General features: G+C 40.4%; 2 protein-coding genes across 2 annotated transcripts; both read right to left on the bottom strand.

Annotated features, from left to right (window-relative positions):
• Window positions 1-1,996: 1,996 nt before the first annotated feature.
• On the bottom strand, window positions 1,997-12,221 carry ttk (ttk protein kinase; the record flags this gene model as incomplete). The annotated part of the gene is made up of 25 exons (XM_080857353.1): window positions 12,130-12,221; window positions 11,534-11,623; window positions 11,206-11,428; window positions 10,976-11,082; window positions 10,684-10,827; window positions 10,456-10,570; window positions 10,058-10,142; window positions 9,800-9,906; window positions 9,614-9,692; window positions 9,029-9,137; window positions 8,470-8,692; window positions 8,234-8,340; window positions 7,905-8,048; window positions 7,615-7,784; window positions 7,236-7,372; window positions 5,340-5,469; window positions 5,108-5,194; window positions 4,859-5,016; window positions 4,266-4,417; window positions 3,638-3,762; window positions 3,435-3,503; window positions 3,089-3,265; window positions 2,840-2,936; window positions 2,658-2,743; window positions 1,997-2,083 (listed from the first exon to the last, which is right to left on the bottom strand). Exons 2-25 carry the CDS (start codon window positions 11,619-11,621, stop codon window positions 1,997-1,999), a joined length of 3,006 nt encoding a protein of 1,001 aa, XP_080713479.1. The 5' UTR covers window positions 11,622-11,623; window positions 12,130-12,221.
• A 1,252-nt stretch (window positions 12,222-13,473) lies between these two features.
• dctn3 (dynactin 3 (p22)) lies at window positions 13,474-16,178 on the bottom strand. Its single transcript, XM_080857485.1, has 7 exons — window positions 16,042-16,178; window positions 15,544-15,628; window positions 15,369-15,455; window positions 14,951-15,034; window positions 14,775-14,833; window positions 14,509-14,568; window positions 13,474-13,986 (listed from the first exon to the last, which is right to left on the bottom strand). The coding sequence occupies exons 1-7, from the start codon at window positions 16,141-16,143 to the stop codon at window positions 13,900-13,902; spliced, it is 564 nt and encodes a 187-aa protein (XP_080713611.1). The 5' UTR covers window positions 16,144-16,178; the 3' UTR covers window positions 13,474-13,899.
• Between the last annotated feature and the right edge of the window lie 2,828 nt (window positions 16,179-19,006).

Below are 19,006 nucleotides of genomic sequence, written 5' to 3'. Positions count from 1 at the left end.
TGTAGCAATAATTAATGATTGTGACGGACCGAGCCTCAGTTGCCGTCAAAAATTTGGGTTTGGCCCAAAAAGCGCAGCGAGAGGGAGAGCAAGGGTTCAAAAATATATGTTTATTTATGCTTCAAATACCCTGGAGAACTGCTAGTGCTAATCCTCTGAATTAGCAGAGGACAAAAAGCAACACTCACCTGCTAAGCCTCTATCTGCAGGACAACATTAAGCAGTCTAATACATAACAGAACCTGCTAAGCCTCTAGAAGCAGAGGACAACAATCAGCAGTTCAATATAGTTCACATAACCTGCTAAGCCACTATATGGGCAGAGAGTCAACAATCAGCAGCAAAACAGTCTACATAGCAACACTTACCTAACATGACAAGACTAACCGAACCAGACAGAGCAATGAACATATATACCTGGCGGCCAGCACCATTTCTAAACACAGGGGTAGACACAACAAAACAAACAATACACAATGACAAGACAGACCCTTTAACATACACATAGCATTTCTCAGTGTTCTAAACAACAAAGAAATAACTAGCTAATAAAATAAGCACTTTCTAAGTATATAAAAACACTTTATGAAAGTGTCTGGCCCAAACCATTCCGGTGTCCCTTCTGCCAGCCTAGGCAATTAGCAGGGTAATTAGAAAGGAACCAAGGTAATCAGTTTTATGAGTGTTTGTGTGTGCAAACCATGTCTGTTTGGGTGCATTAGAGGTCTAATGAAATTACAAATGGCACGATTAACACCAGATTTAAATGCAAAATGCAAAGTAGATATCTATTAGGCCATTCCATGATCCAGTATTAAAATATGTAAATCATACCTCCATAATGTCTATCTGCTGGGAATTGTCAATATACCCAAATACATGCATTTCTAACAACTCTTTGTCTGTGATATATACATAAACTGATTAAACTATTAAATATTTTGTAGCTTGCAGGGGGGTACAGTAAATGTCATGTGATTCACATCACATTCTCAAAGATATTAAAAGACCAAACCAGAAGATAGGGGAACGCACATGATGATTCATATCTTTTAAGCCTTACACCAGAAATGTCATTCTTTTTCTTGAACTTTTCTCCGCCAAAGTAAATGGTGCAACCCCATGAACACTTAGAACCTGGAACGATTGGCATCCCAAACCGCAGGACATTATAATGAAAAATAACTAATTTTAATGTGTGACCTGTTGACATTAATGTACTTTGTTGATATGATTTGTTATATGAATATATCTCATGTGAGTAGGGGGGTTATGACATGTTTGGGATATGTTATTGTATATATGCTTAACAAGAAGGTTTGAAATATTGTAATCCCAATTTAAACCAATACAAAATAAATAAAAAAAAAAAGAAATGTCTGGCTGTCAGTAAGCATCTCGTTTTTGAGGTGTGTCCTGCACCATTGCCTCTAGCAGGGCAGTTTTTCTGCCGAGGTTGAGCATGCTGAATCAGAGCCCGTGAGAAAGATCACTCTGATTAGCAGCACAACGAATACGATGAAAGAAATATTATACAGATATCCTATTATACCTCTCAGATGAAGAAATTTGATGTTAGTAAACATTTTGTTGATAATTGGTCAATGCAATGTCCATGTTAAAAAGTAGGCTACACTATTTAAGAACATGACTGGTTAACAAGAATTATTTTTAATGAAGAGGAATCAGATCGTTGAACAAAGACAGGTTAGTTTATTTTTGTTCTCAAAGTGTATAACATAACATTTTAAACAACACTGAGGAGAAGGTGCTGAAGTGGCTATAAAAATATGATAAACATATGGTGACAGAAACTAGGTTACAGGCTTCTTCAAGTTGTTGCTGAAACACTACCTAAGGGCTAAAACAGGTTGTAGGTGGTAGAGATGGAAGCCAGACTAGAGTGCAATCTAGCTGGACAATGCATGACAATAAATATGACCCATGTCATATCCATGCGAGGGGTGAAATGGTGGACTGCAACTCATCCATTAATTCATAATTTCCAAGAGGGCTGGCTGGACGTTTTCGCACACTCAGCAACATCCAACTTCATCCCACTGTTGCACATTTTTGCCAAGTTCTAAGGAGGAAGGAGCACATTTGAACATGTTAACCAGAAATGGAAACATTTGCCTTTGAACAAAACAATCTCTGGGGGGGGGGGGGGGGGGGAAACAAACAAACAAACAAACAAATAAACAGAAGAAATGAACACCACCACAATTATTTGGACACTAATCTCATGGAGCCAGAGATGGAGACAGGCACTGTGACTAAATTTGGGTGAGGAATGTGGTTCACGGCACTGGCAATTACAAACTCAACACTTCCTGAGGGTGTGGCACAAATAAGTAGGAGGCTCGTACTGGGACGTGCTTCAGTTTGGAGGAAAATCCAGCAGGCAACTCTTTGGTGGATCTCGTTTTTAATGCAATTCTACTCCTCAAATTCAATGACTTGCCTCCAGTCTGTAAACTCTGATCACAGGTTCAAAGCCAGTCACGCTTTGTTACATGTGACCACTCGAACACATATCTGTATCCTGATTGACAGGTTCTATAGCAGGCCTATCTGTCCCACATGGCTCAACACATTCTGGGCTAGATCCCCTGACCTTGAATCAGTTCATCCCCAAAACAATAATCCATACTTACACTTGCAGCCCTTGCAATGCTGTTGGGGGACTGTAAGGCAGCCAGCTCATTGAGTATTCTCTTCAGGTCATCCGTGCAAGGCTTCTCTGCATATGGAGTGGAACGGAAGCAGAAAATGAAGTCTCTCCTCAATGGAAATGTCGATGTTCGCTTATATAAAGGAGTATGCAAGGGTACTATACCAGGTTCAGGAACTTGTTGTGGCTGAAGCTGTAGGTAGGGGTGTTCTAATAGCTCTGCAATTGAGATTCTCTCCCTCGGATTACGCACCAAACACCTCTGCAATGCAGATCAATTATAATGAATAACACAAAGCAACTAACTGCCCCCAAAAAGAGCCCACACCAACAAGCAGGGAAAAATAAATAAAACAAATAATCAGAAAAACTAAAGATAACAGCAACCAAAGATAAACTAAGACAAGAGCTCACCTTTAGAACGTCCAACAGATCTTTCTCAGCCATGTTTGGGAAATCAATCTCATGCGTGGGATCAATGATCGCGTGCAACTTTGCGAACTGGTTGGTGATACTCTGAAATGGCGTCTTTCCATAGGTCATGCAATACAAGATGCACCCCAGTGACCACACATCACCTTTAGGACTGATCTGAGGATGAAAACATGCGCAAAAGCAAACACGCAAACACACACCACACCCACACACACTTTAATCCTGGGTTAGACAACGGCACAGTGATGAGTCCACCAAAACAAATACATTTGAGCATTCTGACACATGCACGGATTGCTTTCCTGAAAATGGAGGCATGTTTTACCTTTGAGGTTCCTGGCTTGGATGAGGTGTCTCTGATGGCCTCAGGGGGCATGTAATTCAGAGTGCCCACCTGAGAAACAGAAACAGCAGAATGCCTGAGTACAGCATGATCTTGCCTGGCTCCCAATCAGTGTACCAGATGACATACACCCACTCACTCTCTCCCACACACACACACACACACACACAGTCACACACACCTACCTGTGAGTCTTTCATGATGCTCGTCATGTCTGGCTGAATGTGATTGGCGATGCCAAAGTCAATAAGCTTTAATGACGCATTCACAATTACGAAGTTGGCTGGCTTCAGATCACTGTGGACAATTCCTATGGACAGTAAAATTGACATTAAAGCCCCATTATGCAACAATTATACTTCAGGATTAGGGTTAGGATAAGCAGTTTAACCTTAAAATAACAGCTTAAAAAAAATTGGGGCGCTACAATGACTTTTAATATGGAGAATCGCCTCCGTGCCATTGCCATAGCAGGGTCCATAGGCATATAACTGCGTTCTGTAGTTTTGCCTGCCGCAGCCCGCCGACCTGACTTGTTTACTTTCTGCCGATCTAGTAAGTAGCTTATTTGCCGTCTTGCTTAGTCTTGTGTTGCACTTGCTTGATGTTTGACTGTGTAAGGACAGTCGTTGAGTAACTAGTTTGTCATAATGTCAAAGTCAGCACATTTCAAGAGATTTCGTTAGTTTTAGCTGCTAGCATACCTTTAGCGAATAGCTATTGATCCGTTGTGCTGCTTTAATAATGAAATGATTAGAACACAATAATGGCAAATGCACATTTGTATCAGCACTGGTGGTAGCTCATATTCACCATGTTTGTGGATGGTCTGGACGGCCTCCAGCATGTTCCTCCAGTAGAACTTCGTCTCCAGGGGGTCGACGGATTTGCGCTTGCGTAGCCAGGTGTTGAGGTCCAGGTTCCCACACTCCATCAGCATGTAGATGTAGCTGTTTGTGATCTCACTGCAACCAGAGAACCAGGGAAACAAACACAGCACTTACCAAAATGTTCTCAAAACAATGCATGTCCAATCAATGACCACATTTTTATATTGTGCAGCCTAGAAATTAAACCCATGACCTAGACATAGACCCTTAAAGATGCATCCGCAAAAGGATGTTAATATTGGAGCTCTACACCCAATCAAATCACACACCTCACTTCCGTGCTCCTAAAGTAATGTGTTGATTAGCCGTTTATAGCTCACTCCAAACCACTATGTTTTGCTTCCCGTTTCCAGCGCCAGAACTGTGTACGAACACCAGAATTCCGACCACACACACTCAAAGGAGAGCTAAAGGACCTAAAGGAGTATTGCATTGAAATCCCAGACTGCACCTTCAAGACATGGTACCAGCTTGAGACATGTTGAAAACAAAAAACAACAATAACCACTAACTCACTAGTCATACAGCTTGATGATCTGATCGCTGTGCTGCTGGAGGTGGTTGAGATGCTCAATCTCATTCTTGTAGCCCTCCACAGTCTGTGCGTCTGCCTCCTCCAGGTTCACATACTTAATGGCATATAGCTGCCTTTTGTGATCCAAGACTTGATACACCTGCAAATAACCCACAATTCATGAGGGGACAATGAAGAGACAGCCAGTAATGAGTCATCACAGAACAGAACCTGAGATGAACAGTGCTCACCTTGCTAGATCCTCCACGGCCAATCATCTTCAAAATGAAGAACTGCTGGCCTTTGATTGTGATGGACTCATTTGAGATGCAAGATCCCTGGAGAAGAATGACATTAGATAGATGAGGGGGGCCACATTAACATCAATAGGGCTAATAATCACGGCAGCACTAAGACAGTGAATGAGACTACTGATTAAAGGCCAAAGCTATATGTCTGAATATAAGATATAGAACTCATTACCTGAGGTGTCTGCTGAATGTTTGAAACCTGGTTCTGAGGGGTTTGAGGGAGAGGGGCCTTGCTCTGGCTGATGCTCTCTAATGTGGGGGGCACAACCAGAGGCCTCTGTTTCATGACAGGCGTTACAAAGCTATGACCCAAACAGGAGAGAGAGGGTGGGTTTAGATCAGTACAGTAAAAGAGATTACACATCTTGTATTCAATCAACAAAATAATTTAGCTTATTTACATTTTCTTTTTACATTTAGTCATTAGCAGACGATTTTGTCCAAAGCAATGTCAGGCATGAAAACGGGTCAGGGGTGAAAAAGGTGTGGAGGATATTACCCCTATAGGGGGGTCCGGGGGCGTGCTCCCCCGAAAGTAAAATTTTAATATTCCATATTTTAAAGAGTCAATCTGATGCAGTTTGAGAGGCTTTTTTTCCAACCCGAGGAGAGCTGTAGAAACTTAGCTTCATCCATGAGTCTCCTTACTTAGTATTATGCAAGCCATTTCATGCCAGCCTGTCACTGGGTCTATCATTTACAGTATATGAGGCACAATGTGGTAAGGGCACCACAAATGGCTTATACCTGCAAGGCTTGTAGGTTGACTGGCTGCAATAGTAGGAATTATTTGCTACGTTAACAGTCTGTAGTCAAACACCTTTGCAATGGTCACTTTGCCCCAACAGAGCGATTCAAAGTTAGAACAGGGAGTCTCCGTGGCGTTTGAGTTAATGTAGCTAAATGAGCTTAATCCATCAGTTATTCACACCGTAGCCGTCTCGTATTCAGGCTAATCACATCATATGCGTGCTAACTTTTTTATACAAATGTATCTGAAGGTTATACCACTTGAAATGAATTATTTCATTAAGTTACCGAACACATGTTTTAACGTTTTATATGCTTACATTACGGTCACAAAAAAAAAAATGCATCCAGCAGGGATTCCAAAATTGTCCGGGATTTTGCCTCTTACGTCTTAACACGTTTTGGAAACTGAATCTAAGACTTACGTTCCAACTTCTTGCGCGAGCTCTGACTGTAGACAGAATTGTCATTGGTCAAACTTTCCCAATGTTGACAGAAATAATTCATTATCCTCCAAATACGATAATTTTGAGCCTTTGATATGATACGCCACTTACAATCTGGCAACACTGCCGCCTGCCGCCACGTAATATGACACCACCACCCCCCCCACCCCACCCCCCCAAAAACAAAACTCATCGAATCGACACGATTCACGTAGGTCACCTATTTTGTTTTCAAAATGGCGAATTGCGCTGAAAGGTGAGTGATTCTCATGCCTGCAATGTACAAGGGAGAGAACAGTCAAGCTACGAGCAATAGAACCTGGTCTAACAATAAATACTACCTTACATTAGACATATAAAAAAAAAGAAGAAGTGCAAGAATGTTGCAAGTTAAGCTCTAGTCGAGGTGCCAGTTAGGACTGGAGGTGCTCTCTGAAGAGTTGGGTCTTCAAGAGCTTCTTAAAAGGTAAAGAGGGACGCCCCTGCTCTGGTAGTACTAGGCAGTTCATTGCAGCTACGTGGAACTACAAATGAGAATAGTCTGGACTGCCGTACTTGCACAGACCGCAGTGCCAAACGACGCTCACTAGAAGAGCGCAGCATCCTGGGTGTAACATTTGCCCTTAGAAGAGCATTTAGGTAGGTGGTGTTAATACTGCACAACCCGCATAGAATACTTCATCATATCACTTTAAAACACATACATATTTACAAACATATTTTCTGTAGCCAGCTGAATTTATTCTGTATTCAATCACTCTACTGATAAAAAAAAAAAAAAACAGTTCTATATTTATTTATAATATACATTTTACAATTATTATCCAGATCTGTTGGATAGGTTTGTAAGTGCTGATTTGACAGTATGTCACCTGTTTGGGGGCAGGTTTTTGCAGTTGGGCGTCTGGCAGGACATTCCTGTGAGTCTGGAGGGTATCTGAGCAGAAGGCGTGGGCAGCGAGTCCAGCAGCCGTGGGGTACGCATGGGCTCTGTAGGGTACTTTTTCTCCTAGACAAGAACACAAGGTGACAGCTGAGTGAAAACGTGGCTAAACCCTCATTTAATGACACACTACAGGTTAGTCCAACCCTCAGGATGCACAGCACAGCACTTCTATTATCTTGGAAAATTATCAAACTAGCAAACATGAACATGATTAGCTAATCTCATCTCAGTCTTTGTCATTGAAAAGATGATAATAGCATGAGAGGTTATTAATTAATAATTATTTCACAATCAACTTAAAGTACCTCTGGAGACACGTATTTGTTAATTCGAGCAGGAACTTTCCACTCTGAGGAAGGCTCCTTCATCACAGGCCTCTGGTGGGCCTGGCTTGAGGGCAGCTGTAAGGGATTTCCTTCCCTCTTACCATGTCCGTCGCTCTGGACAGCAAACAACCGTGGGCCTGGTGGTGGTTCTGCATTCAAAATATGTAGTGTTAGAGCTGTGATTGGCATAGCAATATTAAATTATAAAGGATATTGATCAAATGCATGGAGGAAGAAAACACAATTAGTTATCTGAACATTGCACAAACCAGCAAAGTTCTCCTTATCCTCAGTGGAGAGAAGCTGTGTTTTTCCAGCTTTCAGATTCTTCATTGCCATCTCCAGCATTTCCACGGGTTTGGCTTTCAAGCCAAGAGCTTTTTGTAGTATTAAAGTGCATTTCCTCACATTACCTTTCCAGGAAAACATACACATAAAGTTTCATTTTGCAACAGAAAAGTTAATACATACGTAAATATATTTTTCTTTTTACCTGCTGATAAAAAAATAAATAAAAAAACATGAAACATGATTATGAATATGATGATTAAAGATATATAGTGTTCTGTAACAAGCATCAACAGGTTCATGTTCTGACCTTGTGAGAGCTCAAACTGAGCATGGGCAATATGGACAAAGGCAAAGACTCTGCTATTGGACCTCGCAATGATGAAGTTGTCTTGCCCATCATCTGGGTCCTCAATCCTATAAAAATCCATATCACCTTTATCACCAATCCGCAATCCTGTAACCACTCACATCAACACTCCCGTATGCCACCAACACTACTGCATGCCGCCAACCCATTCACATTAATCCTTAGGATCAACTCACCCCTTCAGTTCTGCAAATCTGACCAGCATTCTGGCATAGTTCTCATTTTTGCTGTGCTTGCTCAAGGGAAGCTTAGTTAACACTCTGGAGTAGCAGTCCAGGAGCCGTGTCAGCAGGGCCGGATCAGACTGCGGGTCCCTAGCCTTCTCCAGGCCCATCAGGAAAGTCCAGCACACTTCCGGGGAATTGGAGCAGATAACCTGGTTGAAGCTCTCAGTGATGTCTGTAGAGAATGGTCACCAGATATTAAAAGGGTCGACAGAAGACTGCATAAAAACAGCAACATATAAGAAAATGCCTTTTGACGTTGTTTCTCAGAGTGGGGAAACACCCAAGTTGCCATGTTTGAATGGGCACTGTATTCAAATCATGTAGTACCTGGACAGGTTGTTGACTTTGGAAAATGACACTTCCTCAGAGACAGGCTCTGACTTCCTTGTTTTCTAGTAAACTCTGAGCATTGAACGCCTTATATATCGTAAGTTTGCCTTCTAAGCTCTAAGGTTCGATCATCCAATGTCCACTTGAATGTTGCAATAGCAAAGGGGAAACAAAGTACCTTCAATTTGGTGGGTTTCTCTCTTTCCTGGGCGATGAAGCAGCGTGGTTGTGGAGTCCACAGGGCCAATATCCACCGACGGACTAGGCTCTGGACTAATGACCTGCAGCTGGACATTTACATTTAGTCATTTAGCAGACACTTTTGTCCAAAGCAACGTACAAGGGAAAGAACAATCAAGCTAAGAGCAATAAAACCTGGTGTAACAATAAATACTGCTTTTTTTCAAGAAATAGAAAACGACATAGAAAGAAAAAGAAGTGCGGGACTGTCACTGCTTAAGTGCAAGTTAAGCCAAGGTGCCAGTTAGGAAGGGAGGTGCTCTCTGAAGAGTTGGGTCTTCAAGAGCTTCATGAAGGTAGAGTGGGATGCCCCTGCTCTGGTAGTGATAGGCAGGTCGTTCCACAAACGTGGAACTACAACTGAGAATAGTCTGGATTGCCTTGCTTGTGAGTGGACACAACACAGTACAATTATGAAAAGGAATATCTTCTAAAAGGAATAGACAAACGTACAGTAGACTCCATTTAAAGGAGAGGTAGCACAAGGTTTATATATGGTCTAACATGATAGAAATGGTCATACCTTCAGGTCTCCATCCCAGATGTTCTTTTTAGTTTGTGAGAAGGACAACATAGTGTTTACCCGAGATCCAGACGTTTGCCTAGAATAGACATAGACACACAAATGATAAGCATTGAATATGTTAAAAGTATCTGCATAAATAAATTGGTATTACCGTGTCATGGTTGCTATGAAAAAAAAAATTACCTGGATAGATTTCCACTGGGAAGAGGCACCTCACTCTTATTTATGGGTCCCATATCACCACTATCATCTTCTGGGATAGAGTGACGAACCTTGGGTACTCTCCCTGGCTGGGGGAGAAGTAAAAAGTTATACAAGGAAGAAAAATGATGGTCTTTCACAGACCTCAGACTGTGTTGTGAAAAGTGATCATCATTTTATGAATAAGTGGATTAAAGATTTCAGACATAAAAAGCATAATAACAAACATTTCAGTAGTACCATAGAGCCAGTTAGCTTCTTGCGTTGCGCACTAGACCTCCAAAAAGGTATCTGGTCTTCAACAGAATTGTTTCTCTGGTCAGTCCTATGGGGTGAAAAGCACAGGACTTTGAATCTTGGGGAGCAGCCCAGCAGTTAAAACATGCATGTGAAGTGCTCTAGCAAATGGTAGACTTTTTTCCACCACAAGGTTCTAATTTAATTTCTACCAGAGTGAAAATTCAAATGATACCAAGGAGAGAATAACTGTTGGGATGTAATATTTATTGACAACAGATTGGTGCTTCTTTTTTAGTAGGCCACCCATTTGTCAATGAGATAGGTTGTTGTGTGTGACCGGACTATCACTATACCAAAAACAAAATCATTGAAAAAAGCTACTGCAACAATGTTTTTACCCTGAGGAAATAATACTTCCAAGTGGTGATTCCCCATATTCGTCTGACTTGATAGTGTCTTTGTATAAGTCTGAGGCAGTTCTTAAAGATTCCAGACCATTTCCAAATGTTGATGCTAAAGAAATACAACAAAATAGGTGAGAGGTGGTTGAGATAGATCATGTCATCCGTATTCCTCAAATAATAAGTTGAACATATATGAATAGAGAGCAAAATCTTTACGCTTACATGCAACATTTTCCTTGTCTTCATGGGAAAGGAGTTGACCTCTGCCAGATTTTAGGTTTTGAACTGCAGTTTGCAAAAGTTCTGTTGGTTTTGCATCTAGTTCAAAAGCTCTCTGAAGAATCCAATTGCTCTTTTTCACATTGCCTAAAACATTCATAATGGTGCATTATGTAAAGATTATGTGACAATACAGAAGCCTGCATGCTATTGGTGGCAATTTTTTTTCAACACCTTTAAGCTCTGCTAAATAAATGTCTGAACAGAATTTAACAGAATCCCTGGGATGGTTTACCTTGATTCAGTTCAAACTGAGCATGAGCAATGTGGACAAATGCAAAATCCTGGCAGTGGGATATTGCAACATTGAAGTTATCCTGAGCCTCACTGACATCTTGAATTCTGGAGGTTAAGTTTGAAAGTACAATGCATTTGTAAAAGGATGTACACATTGCAAGTTTGAGAGGGGAAATCTAGCAATCGCAACTAATATATGTGTCATCTCAAAAAATGCCTTCAACTTACGCTTTCAGCTCTGCAAATCTGACCAGCATCCGTGCATAACTTTGGTTTTGGCAGTATTTTCCCAGTGGCATATTGGAGAACACTTGGGTGTAGCAATCCATCAGCTTGTTAAGAAGAACATGGTCAACATGTGGGTCTCCTTTCTTCTCCAGGTTTGTTAGATAGGTAAGGCAAGATACAGGAGAGTTTGAACAAATGATTTTGTTGATATTGTCTGTGTCATCTGGAAGAGAAGGCACAGAGTGGTTAGAGTTATTGCATGCTGTAAAGAAAAATGTCTGACTAAGCCTTAGTTGCATGGTCATTAGATATTTTAAAATGCAGTCACCATCATTGATGTTCCTTTTGATTTTTTGCAACCTTTGACACAGCATAGCGATCTGCAGCTTTCTGTCGGTGTGCTCGTCCTCCTCCATTTCTGTAAAGCATTTGAACAGTGGGATTTCTGACCTAAAAAATGTCTTGTTGTTATGCAGCAGCCAATACCTACAAGAGCAGCAGCAAAGTCTTCCTGACCATAAAGAACTTTTATCTGTTCTATTTGCTAAGGATTTGCACAGATGTAGCCAGATAAGACACACTGCATGATATTGTGCCCTAACGACACCAAAAAGCTAGCTATATAGCTAGCGAGAGCATCGCAGTTATGCGATCTAAGCAGTTTGTACAAAGTTAATTTCCATTCACTGTTTAAGCTTAAACAACGAAGACTAACAAACACACAATTGACAGATTGGTTGACATGGCTGATAGCTCCTAGCTAGATTTGTTCAAGAACGGTACTTTACGCGTCTATTAGCTTAGCTAATGAGCTAAACTGTCGTTGAAACTCTTCTCAATTTACTTTAGCTCGCTAGCGATATTGTCATAAGTGAAGTTACTTTAAACCTCATGAGCATTTAATGTGTTGAACAGCAGTCTTACCTGTTTGCAGAAACGGTTTAATAGCTGTTCAAATAATAAGCCTTGAAGGATACGTTAACCGAGGAATGAAAAACACCCTTACTCTGTTTACCATGCAACACTTTCAAATTCACCACTTCCTGTCACTTTGCAACCTCATTGGCTAATTCGTATATCCGTGTTCCGCCGAGGCCCCACCTCGTCTCGGATGCCAGAACCCCTTGAGAACACTGGAACACCGTTGTGGGTACAATTAGATAGATGGATACTTTATTGATCCCGAGGGAAATTAATGTCATCCAGTAGTTTATACACTTAACTCACAAACATACATACATGAATCACAATAAAAACAATACACATAGGGAGAACATGTACACAGGGAGTGGGGTGTTTACAGGTACAGGATAAATATGGCCCTATATAACAGTGTGCATCAATTGTGACAGTGTTGAAAGTAGTGAAGAGTAGTGCAAGGAGTGCAAAGATTGTTCATGGGCATGTGTGGATAGTGCAAATAAAGTACTGTGCTTGTGTGTCTGAGGATAAGTGCTAAGTGCTATAGTATAAATAGTAAAGTAAAAGTAAAGTCTGTCCAAGGGGCTAGTATAGCCAGTAAAAGGATGGGCAGTGAGGATGGAATATAGTGAGGTGAGAAGAGGAGGGCAGACTGAGGTAGACTCATGCAGAGAAGTCCATCTCCCTCCCCCTCCCCTTCTGCGTGGCGTTGTTAAGCTGTATGGCCTGGGGACAAAGGACTTCCTCAGCCTGTCCGATGAGCATGACAGTGACAGGAGTCTGCCACTGAAATTGCTCCTCTGTCCATTGAAAGTACTGTACAGTGGGTGGTGGTCATTGTCCAAGATGGTCAGCAGCCTACTCAGGGTCCATCTCTCCGCCACTGTCGTTAGGCAGTCCAGTGCGGTGCCAACAACAGCTCCTGCCCTTCTCACCAGCCTGTCTAGTCGCCCTGCATCCCTCTTCTTTATGCTGCCTTCCCAGCACACCACAGCATAAAAAAGGACGCTGGCAACAACAGACTGGTACAAAATAATAATAATTAAGAGAATCTTGTCGAATTTGACAACATGCGTCATGGATTATAATTAAGGACTACGCCTTTGAAGGAATATGAGAAACTTGGGAGTCTAGACATACTACACTTGCTGCACTCTTATGAAAATGTGAGATTATTATTGCCCTAATGTCTTAGTTTTCATATTGAGATTAATCATTTTGTATATGAACATACTTAATAACTGCATTATTACATAACTTAAATAAATTATACATGTTAAGCATAGAATAATGTATATTAAAACTTAAGGAAGTTTACAAAAAAAAGACATGGAATAGCATAATTTATAATTTTTTATTGGTATTTATCCATACCAGAAATAAGTGAAGCAGAAGGCATTTATCAGCAACATTTATGAGGCGTAGCAGGGACTTTGCTTCCCAACAAGACAACAAAAGATAACCATTTAGAATCTCAGTGGAATATTCTAGACGCCTTTAAGAAATACCCCCACTAAAACCTAACATGCGCATTTAAAATGGGGAACAATTACAAACCAAACTGGAAGTGGAAAAGGACCTTATATTAAATATCACAACATAACTGCTCAATCTGTTCTTTAATACAAACAGATAGCGTTTGCTTTTGTACAAAATAATGTTCAAAACCACTAAGCAAAATAGCATAGCCAGTCAAATAATGTTTTGTGGTACTGCTTCAATGCTGCTTTAAATACACCACGACAATGATGTGATATAATCTGGAATCAGGGGCTACTCCAATTTTGGCCCAGGTTTGGGTCCTTCCAGCTTCCGAAGGGTATCATCCCACTGGGCAAACTGTTTGGACAGAAGGAACATCTGTGCAGAGGTTAAGGATTACATTGACTTTATTGCAGAGACCTAATATGCCTACACACATGGTTTTAAGTCACTGCATAGAGAGCAGACTGAGAGAGAACTGTAGCAAGGAATGCCTTCAAAACCATCATTGCATCATATTAATTATCCAAATACTGATTGCACTACTACAGACAATAACAATACACAATTCTGTATAAATACATTTATAAAACAGTGTGTTTAAAACACTACTGCATTATTTTGTTTCACAAAGTAAGCTAAATCAAAGGAATGAAGAATCCTCAAGTTTCATCATCACTACCCTATATTCTTACTGAGGACAACGGTTTAAGTAGATGCCAAGGAGTCTAAGTGATCATTATTTGCTGAAAAAAATAACAAGATTTGTATTGCTTTGTACGTTATGTCTGAATTTCTAGCACAAGAACGGAAGCTAGATATAAAATCGAAGGTGTGTCTCACTTGGGAAAAGACATCTCTTAGTTAAATTAAATAAATAGAGCACACCAGAAAGGATACCATCTTGTTGTACTCCTCAAACAACCTCTTTACTTCTCCGGAGAGTTCGTCATTCTGGTCCTATAAGGCAGAAACACAGAAAGTAGTCATTACTTCTTGACAGCTTTGGGGCAAGATGCCACAGAGAAACAGTAATCACATGCATTAACCCCTCGAGGGTGAAACATGCATCAATGCAATTTTATAAATCAACTAAGGATACAGAAAACAAGGCCAGCTGTCTGTAAAAATACTCAGGCTGCATGTCCTGTGTGAAGCATTCTTACCTGATGTTTAATATGGAGCTGTGACAGACGCTGTAGTTTTGTGGTGAGTTCGGGGACAGCTTTAAATAAAGAATAATAAAAGTTTAAAGGCACCACATTAAAGCAGAGGCAATTCATTAATTCTCTTAAGGGGCACATGACCATCAGCACAGGCCGGTTTGACGATGATCTCTTACCTTTGATGTGGTTGCTGTCCAGATGAGGCTGCAGATTATGGACCTGTTCAAGCATTGATGCTTGAGAACGCAAGAAATCCTCCTCTGTGGTACAAATAAAGGAGTGTTACATTCACCAGGGAAATCATACTTTTAATCAGAACAGCTGTTCAGTGCTCTTTGCAATTCATTTCAATTTTCACCAACCACCATAATCAAACCCTCCATTCAATGTGGCATGGATGTGTAAAATGATTGGCACATGTATTCATCTCTTTTAAAACTAGTCATCAGTTACTCTGTTACTCTTTTAGATATAAGGTAATCATAATGTACAGGTACAATTCAGCTTGAGTATTGCCAGCTTTACTTGGAAAAGCTGTGTACTGTGCTAACACAAACAGCAATACAACAATTATACGTAGTGCATCTTCAGTACCTGCTAGTATAAACTCCAATTTCATGGCATCTGGTACAGCTATGTAATCCGTGAACTGTGGATCCAGATACTTCAGCAGATCTTCAACTGAGAAAATGACAGATAGAAACGCTTGTTAATAACAAACCTATGACAATTAGGTACAACTGTTAGCCAAAAACAACCCCATTCTTACTTTTTTTGTGAAGAATCTTGACACGTTCCCTCTTGTTCGCCGTATTTGCAAGAGCAGTATTTACTTTGGCAAGGGAATCTACACACTAAGTAAAGTACAATATAAACAAAAAGAAAGAGGCCACTTTATGAAATACCTTGGAATATCATTATAATCACAACATCAGACCGATGCCACACCCGCTACGCTACACTAGCTGAAAAGTAGTTGACGTTAACTGTATCATTTTCTTAGCAGAGATCCAACTGTTTCATACATTTTTTGATAAAAAATGAAAAAACAAACAGACTAGGGACAACTTATTTACCTAGCTCGTTTGTGGGTACTAGTGACTGAAGCACAATGAAACAGTTCAAGTTAGCTTAAGAGCGTGAGTTAATGAAAAGCAATGCTAACTGCAAAGCTAGCTAGTTGAGCTGGCAAATATTTGATTACATCGAAACTGTATGAATACGTTACGAACGCAGATGTAAGTAGTACTGTACTGTTTATTTATACCTTAACTGTTTTGTTCGGGTTACATCCTCTGTCACCGTAGACACGTTTCTCGAGTATCTGAAGACGTGCATCAAGATCATCCATATTATTTGTACCCTCCATCTTTAGTTAACGTTAGCTGTTTGGGCTGAACATATGACGGCTGCAAATGACGTAGGTCGTTGACACGATTATGGATGCATGAAAACGCCATCTTTGTGAGGACAGAACATCTCCTTTTTTTGTCTACAGTCTTGCACTAACTTATTTTCTTTCTTGCTGGGTTTTTTGCTTTCTTTCACTGTGCTTTACAGTCTTATACATGTTGCCATCAACTCTGGATTTAACATCAAAGGTAGCCTACCTGAAAAGCTTTAACAAATTGTGGAAATCTCCTTAACCACAGTTGAATTCCTCTATGCCAATACACAGTATACTGCCTCATGTTCCATGTCTACAGTAGGCGACCAAATGACAAACTTAGGAATGAAAATAGCCTTAAAGTACCTTTAATTATCAAAATTAGCCTACACACTCCTGCCCTCTATTCTTTAAGGCTATGTAGAGAGGTATATCTTCCGCCTTTTCCTCTCAGACTTTATTCAGCTAACTTTCTTAGCAGATGGCAATCCTCTTTTAACGTTTCTCATCTTATATTATAATTTCTTGCTCTCTGCTGCCCTGTCACTTTGTAACAATGAGTAACTTTAACATCACAAAAATAACTGGCATCCAGTGTTAGCTAGAAAGGCGATAGGGCAGACAATGCAGTGTACATTTAACTCCGTGTATTGAAAAATAAATTAAAGGAATACTGCACACTTACATGTGTTTTGTTTTAGCTGTAGCCTAAACTAAATGATATGACTGTAGCCTGCTGTGATGAAACACATCAATGTTGGTGTACATAATTCACTAAATTACCATTTTTATAATTATAAAAGTCTGCATTTTATGGGTTGAAAATGCCTCAAAGTGCCATCTTGAAATCACCCTGAACCTTGCAAGGCGGATGCTGATGTGGAATCGATTGTTTAGGACTCTAGGTCATGAAATGTGGCCCACCTCCCCCAGCCCCTCCCTAAGATTATGAGTCTCATTTTCATTTGCTGATCAAGTCTCATCATTCACAGGACAAAATTATGCATTGGGAAGAGTTAGACTATAGGTATGGGGGTAAAGTTAGACTTTAAATAGCCCTAACACTGAAGAGTGCAATTAAACAGTATTCAATGTGCTTACATTTTGAGTGTGCATAAATAAAACACTGTGTTGAGAATAGCCTATATACTCTATTGATCTCTGTGAAACTGTTTGCATGAGACATAACTAAATGGAATTTAATTGATAATTGAAATTTGTTTCCCGAGTCTTTTTCAAATGAGTTACACTAACCTTAATCCAAAACCAAGGCATAAATAATCCCTTGATTTTAATCTTGGATTAAATGCCCTTGCATACAAATAAAGGTCATAAAACTGAAATCAGAAATTGAGTGAATATACATCTAGGATATTGTTAACCCTTAATGAGGCAAGCATTTATTCAACATCTTTCGACAAGAAACTCGTCTACAAAAAGGATAACAAGCGTTTTATAGGTGGATGATCCCCGTGAAGAAAGAGGACCCCAATTATTTTCTGTTTGTCAACTCAAGCCTGATCATTTTATTTTATTTAACAAGAGCCTAAATAGATAACGATGTGCAGAGCCTTTTCTTCACTTAACAGTCCTATCAACAATACATTATTGACGAGGGAGGCTATAAATGAGCGATCCCAGCTGTTAAATGTAATGCTGCCCTACCCTACATCACCGGAGCGTTGGCGAAGGCCCACTATGGAATCCGCATGCGCAATATACCTCTTCACGCTCCTCTCTCAAAGCGACTGTCATACGAGCCACAGCAGTACGCTCAACGAGGGATACGCGACTGTGATGTTCTATTTAAAATGATATTCGCATGTGGTGGATCCCTACAATAAATGTAACTTAAGCCAGACCTATAAAAAGTAGAACACTTGACGATTTGTGTGACCTTGTGCTGAATGTCATTTTAAAAGGATTTTGATCTCTACGCGGTAAGTGTGATAGCCTTAATTCATATCAAATGCGGATGCGGGCGATTCGATGTTTGCCGTCTGTCAACGTGTCGATGGGTTTTAATGCATCAGAAATGTGTAATTGGTTTCCGTTATGATTACACTGAAAATGTGTCCATCCATAGTCCTATGCAGAGGTAACCTATTGCCCGGCACGTTGTACCAGCCTACCTAGCTTACATCAGTTCTGCGATGACTGTGGCCTTTCAACAGGGAATGGCTGATGGTGCGCAATGCACATTCTAGACATATACCTTCTAGTAAACCCTACCTGTATATATGATCAGTATTGGACTAAAAAAGTCGTGTAATTTAAAAGTGATGCATATACGAGGTGGCATATGCGAGGTGGTCAGCTTCTGTTGCGGCTTTAGGCTACCCAAATCTAATCTGGGGGGAGGAAGGGGCGTCATTTTGAAGGATTTAAAATGTATCAATTCATTCACATGGCGTAGTAAAATACATTGTTTCAGCCAGGGCATTTAAGTGAGTTCAGAGTGGGCTTTAAGATTTCAGTTGGAATTACAGTAGCCTACAGTGTCTTGAAAGGCCACATATCCCAGCCGGCAAACCTGCTGACCAATCCTTCCCAATGCCTTTGTGCTGCACGATGCTCAGCTCCCCTGACTGGCCGTCTCATACCAAATGGATCAGTAATGGAGTCATTGTCGAAGGTCCTCTGGTGTGATGGGCTGACATAGCAAAATATCAAATTTGTCATTAGCCATTTCACATGCTTTGGGAATTATGCCTATTTATTTGTTACATTATCTGAACATGTATAAAATGTACAGTTTAGAGAAAACAGTCCATACTGATGAACCATTGTAATCATACTCAGTAAATAAAAGCCACAGGATGTTAGACCTGTTAATAAAGCTAGT

This window comes from Sprattus sprattus, assembly GCF_963457725.1.
Source record: "Sprattus sprattus genome assembly, chromosome: 19".
NCBI classification, from domain to species: Eukaryota; Metazoa; Chordata; class Actinopteri; order Clupeiformes; family Clupeidae; genus Sprattus; species Sprattus sprattus.
This window is presented reverse-complemented; position numbering and strand designations above follow the sequence as displayed.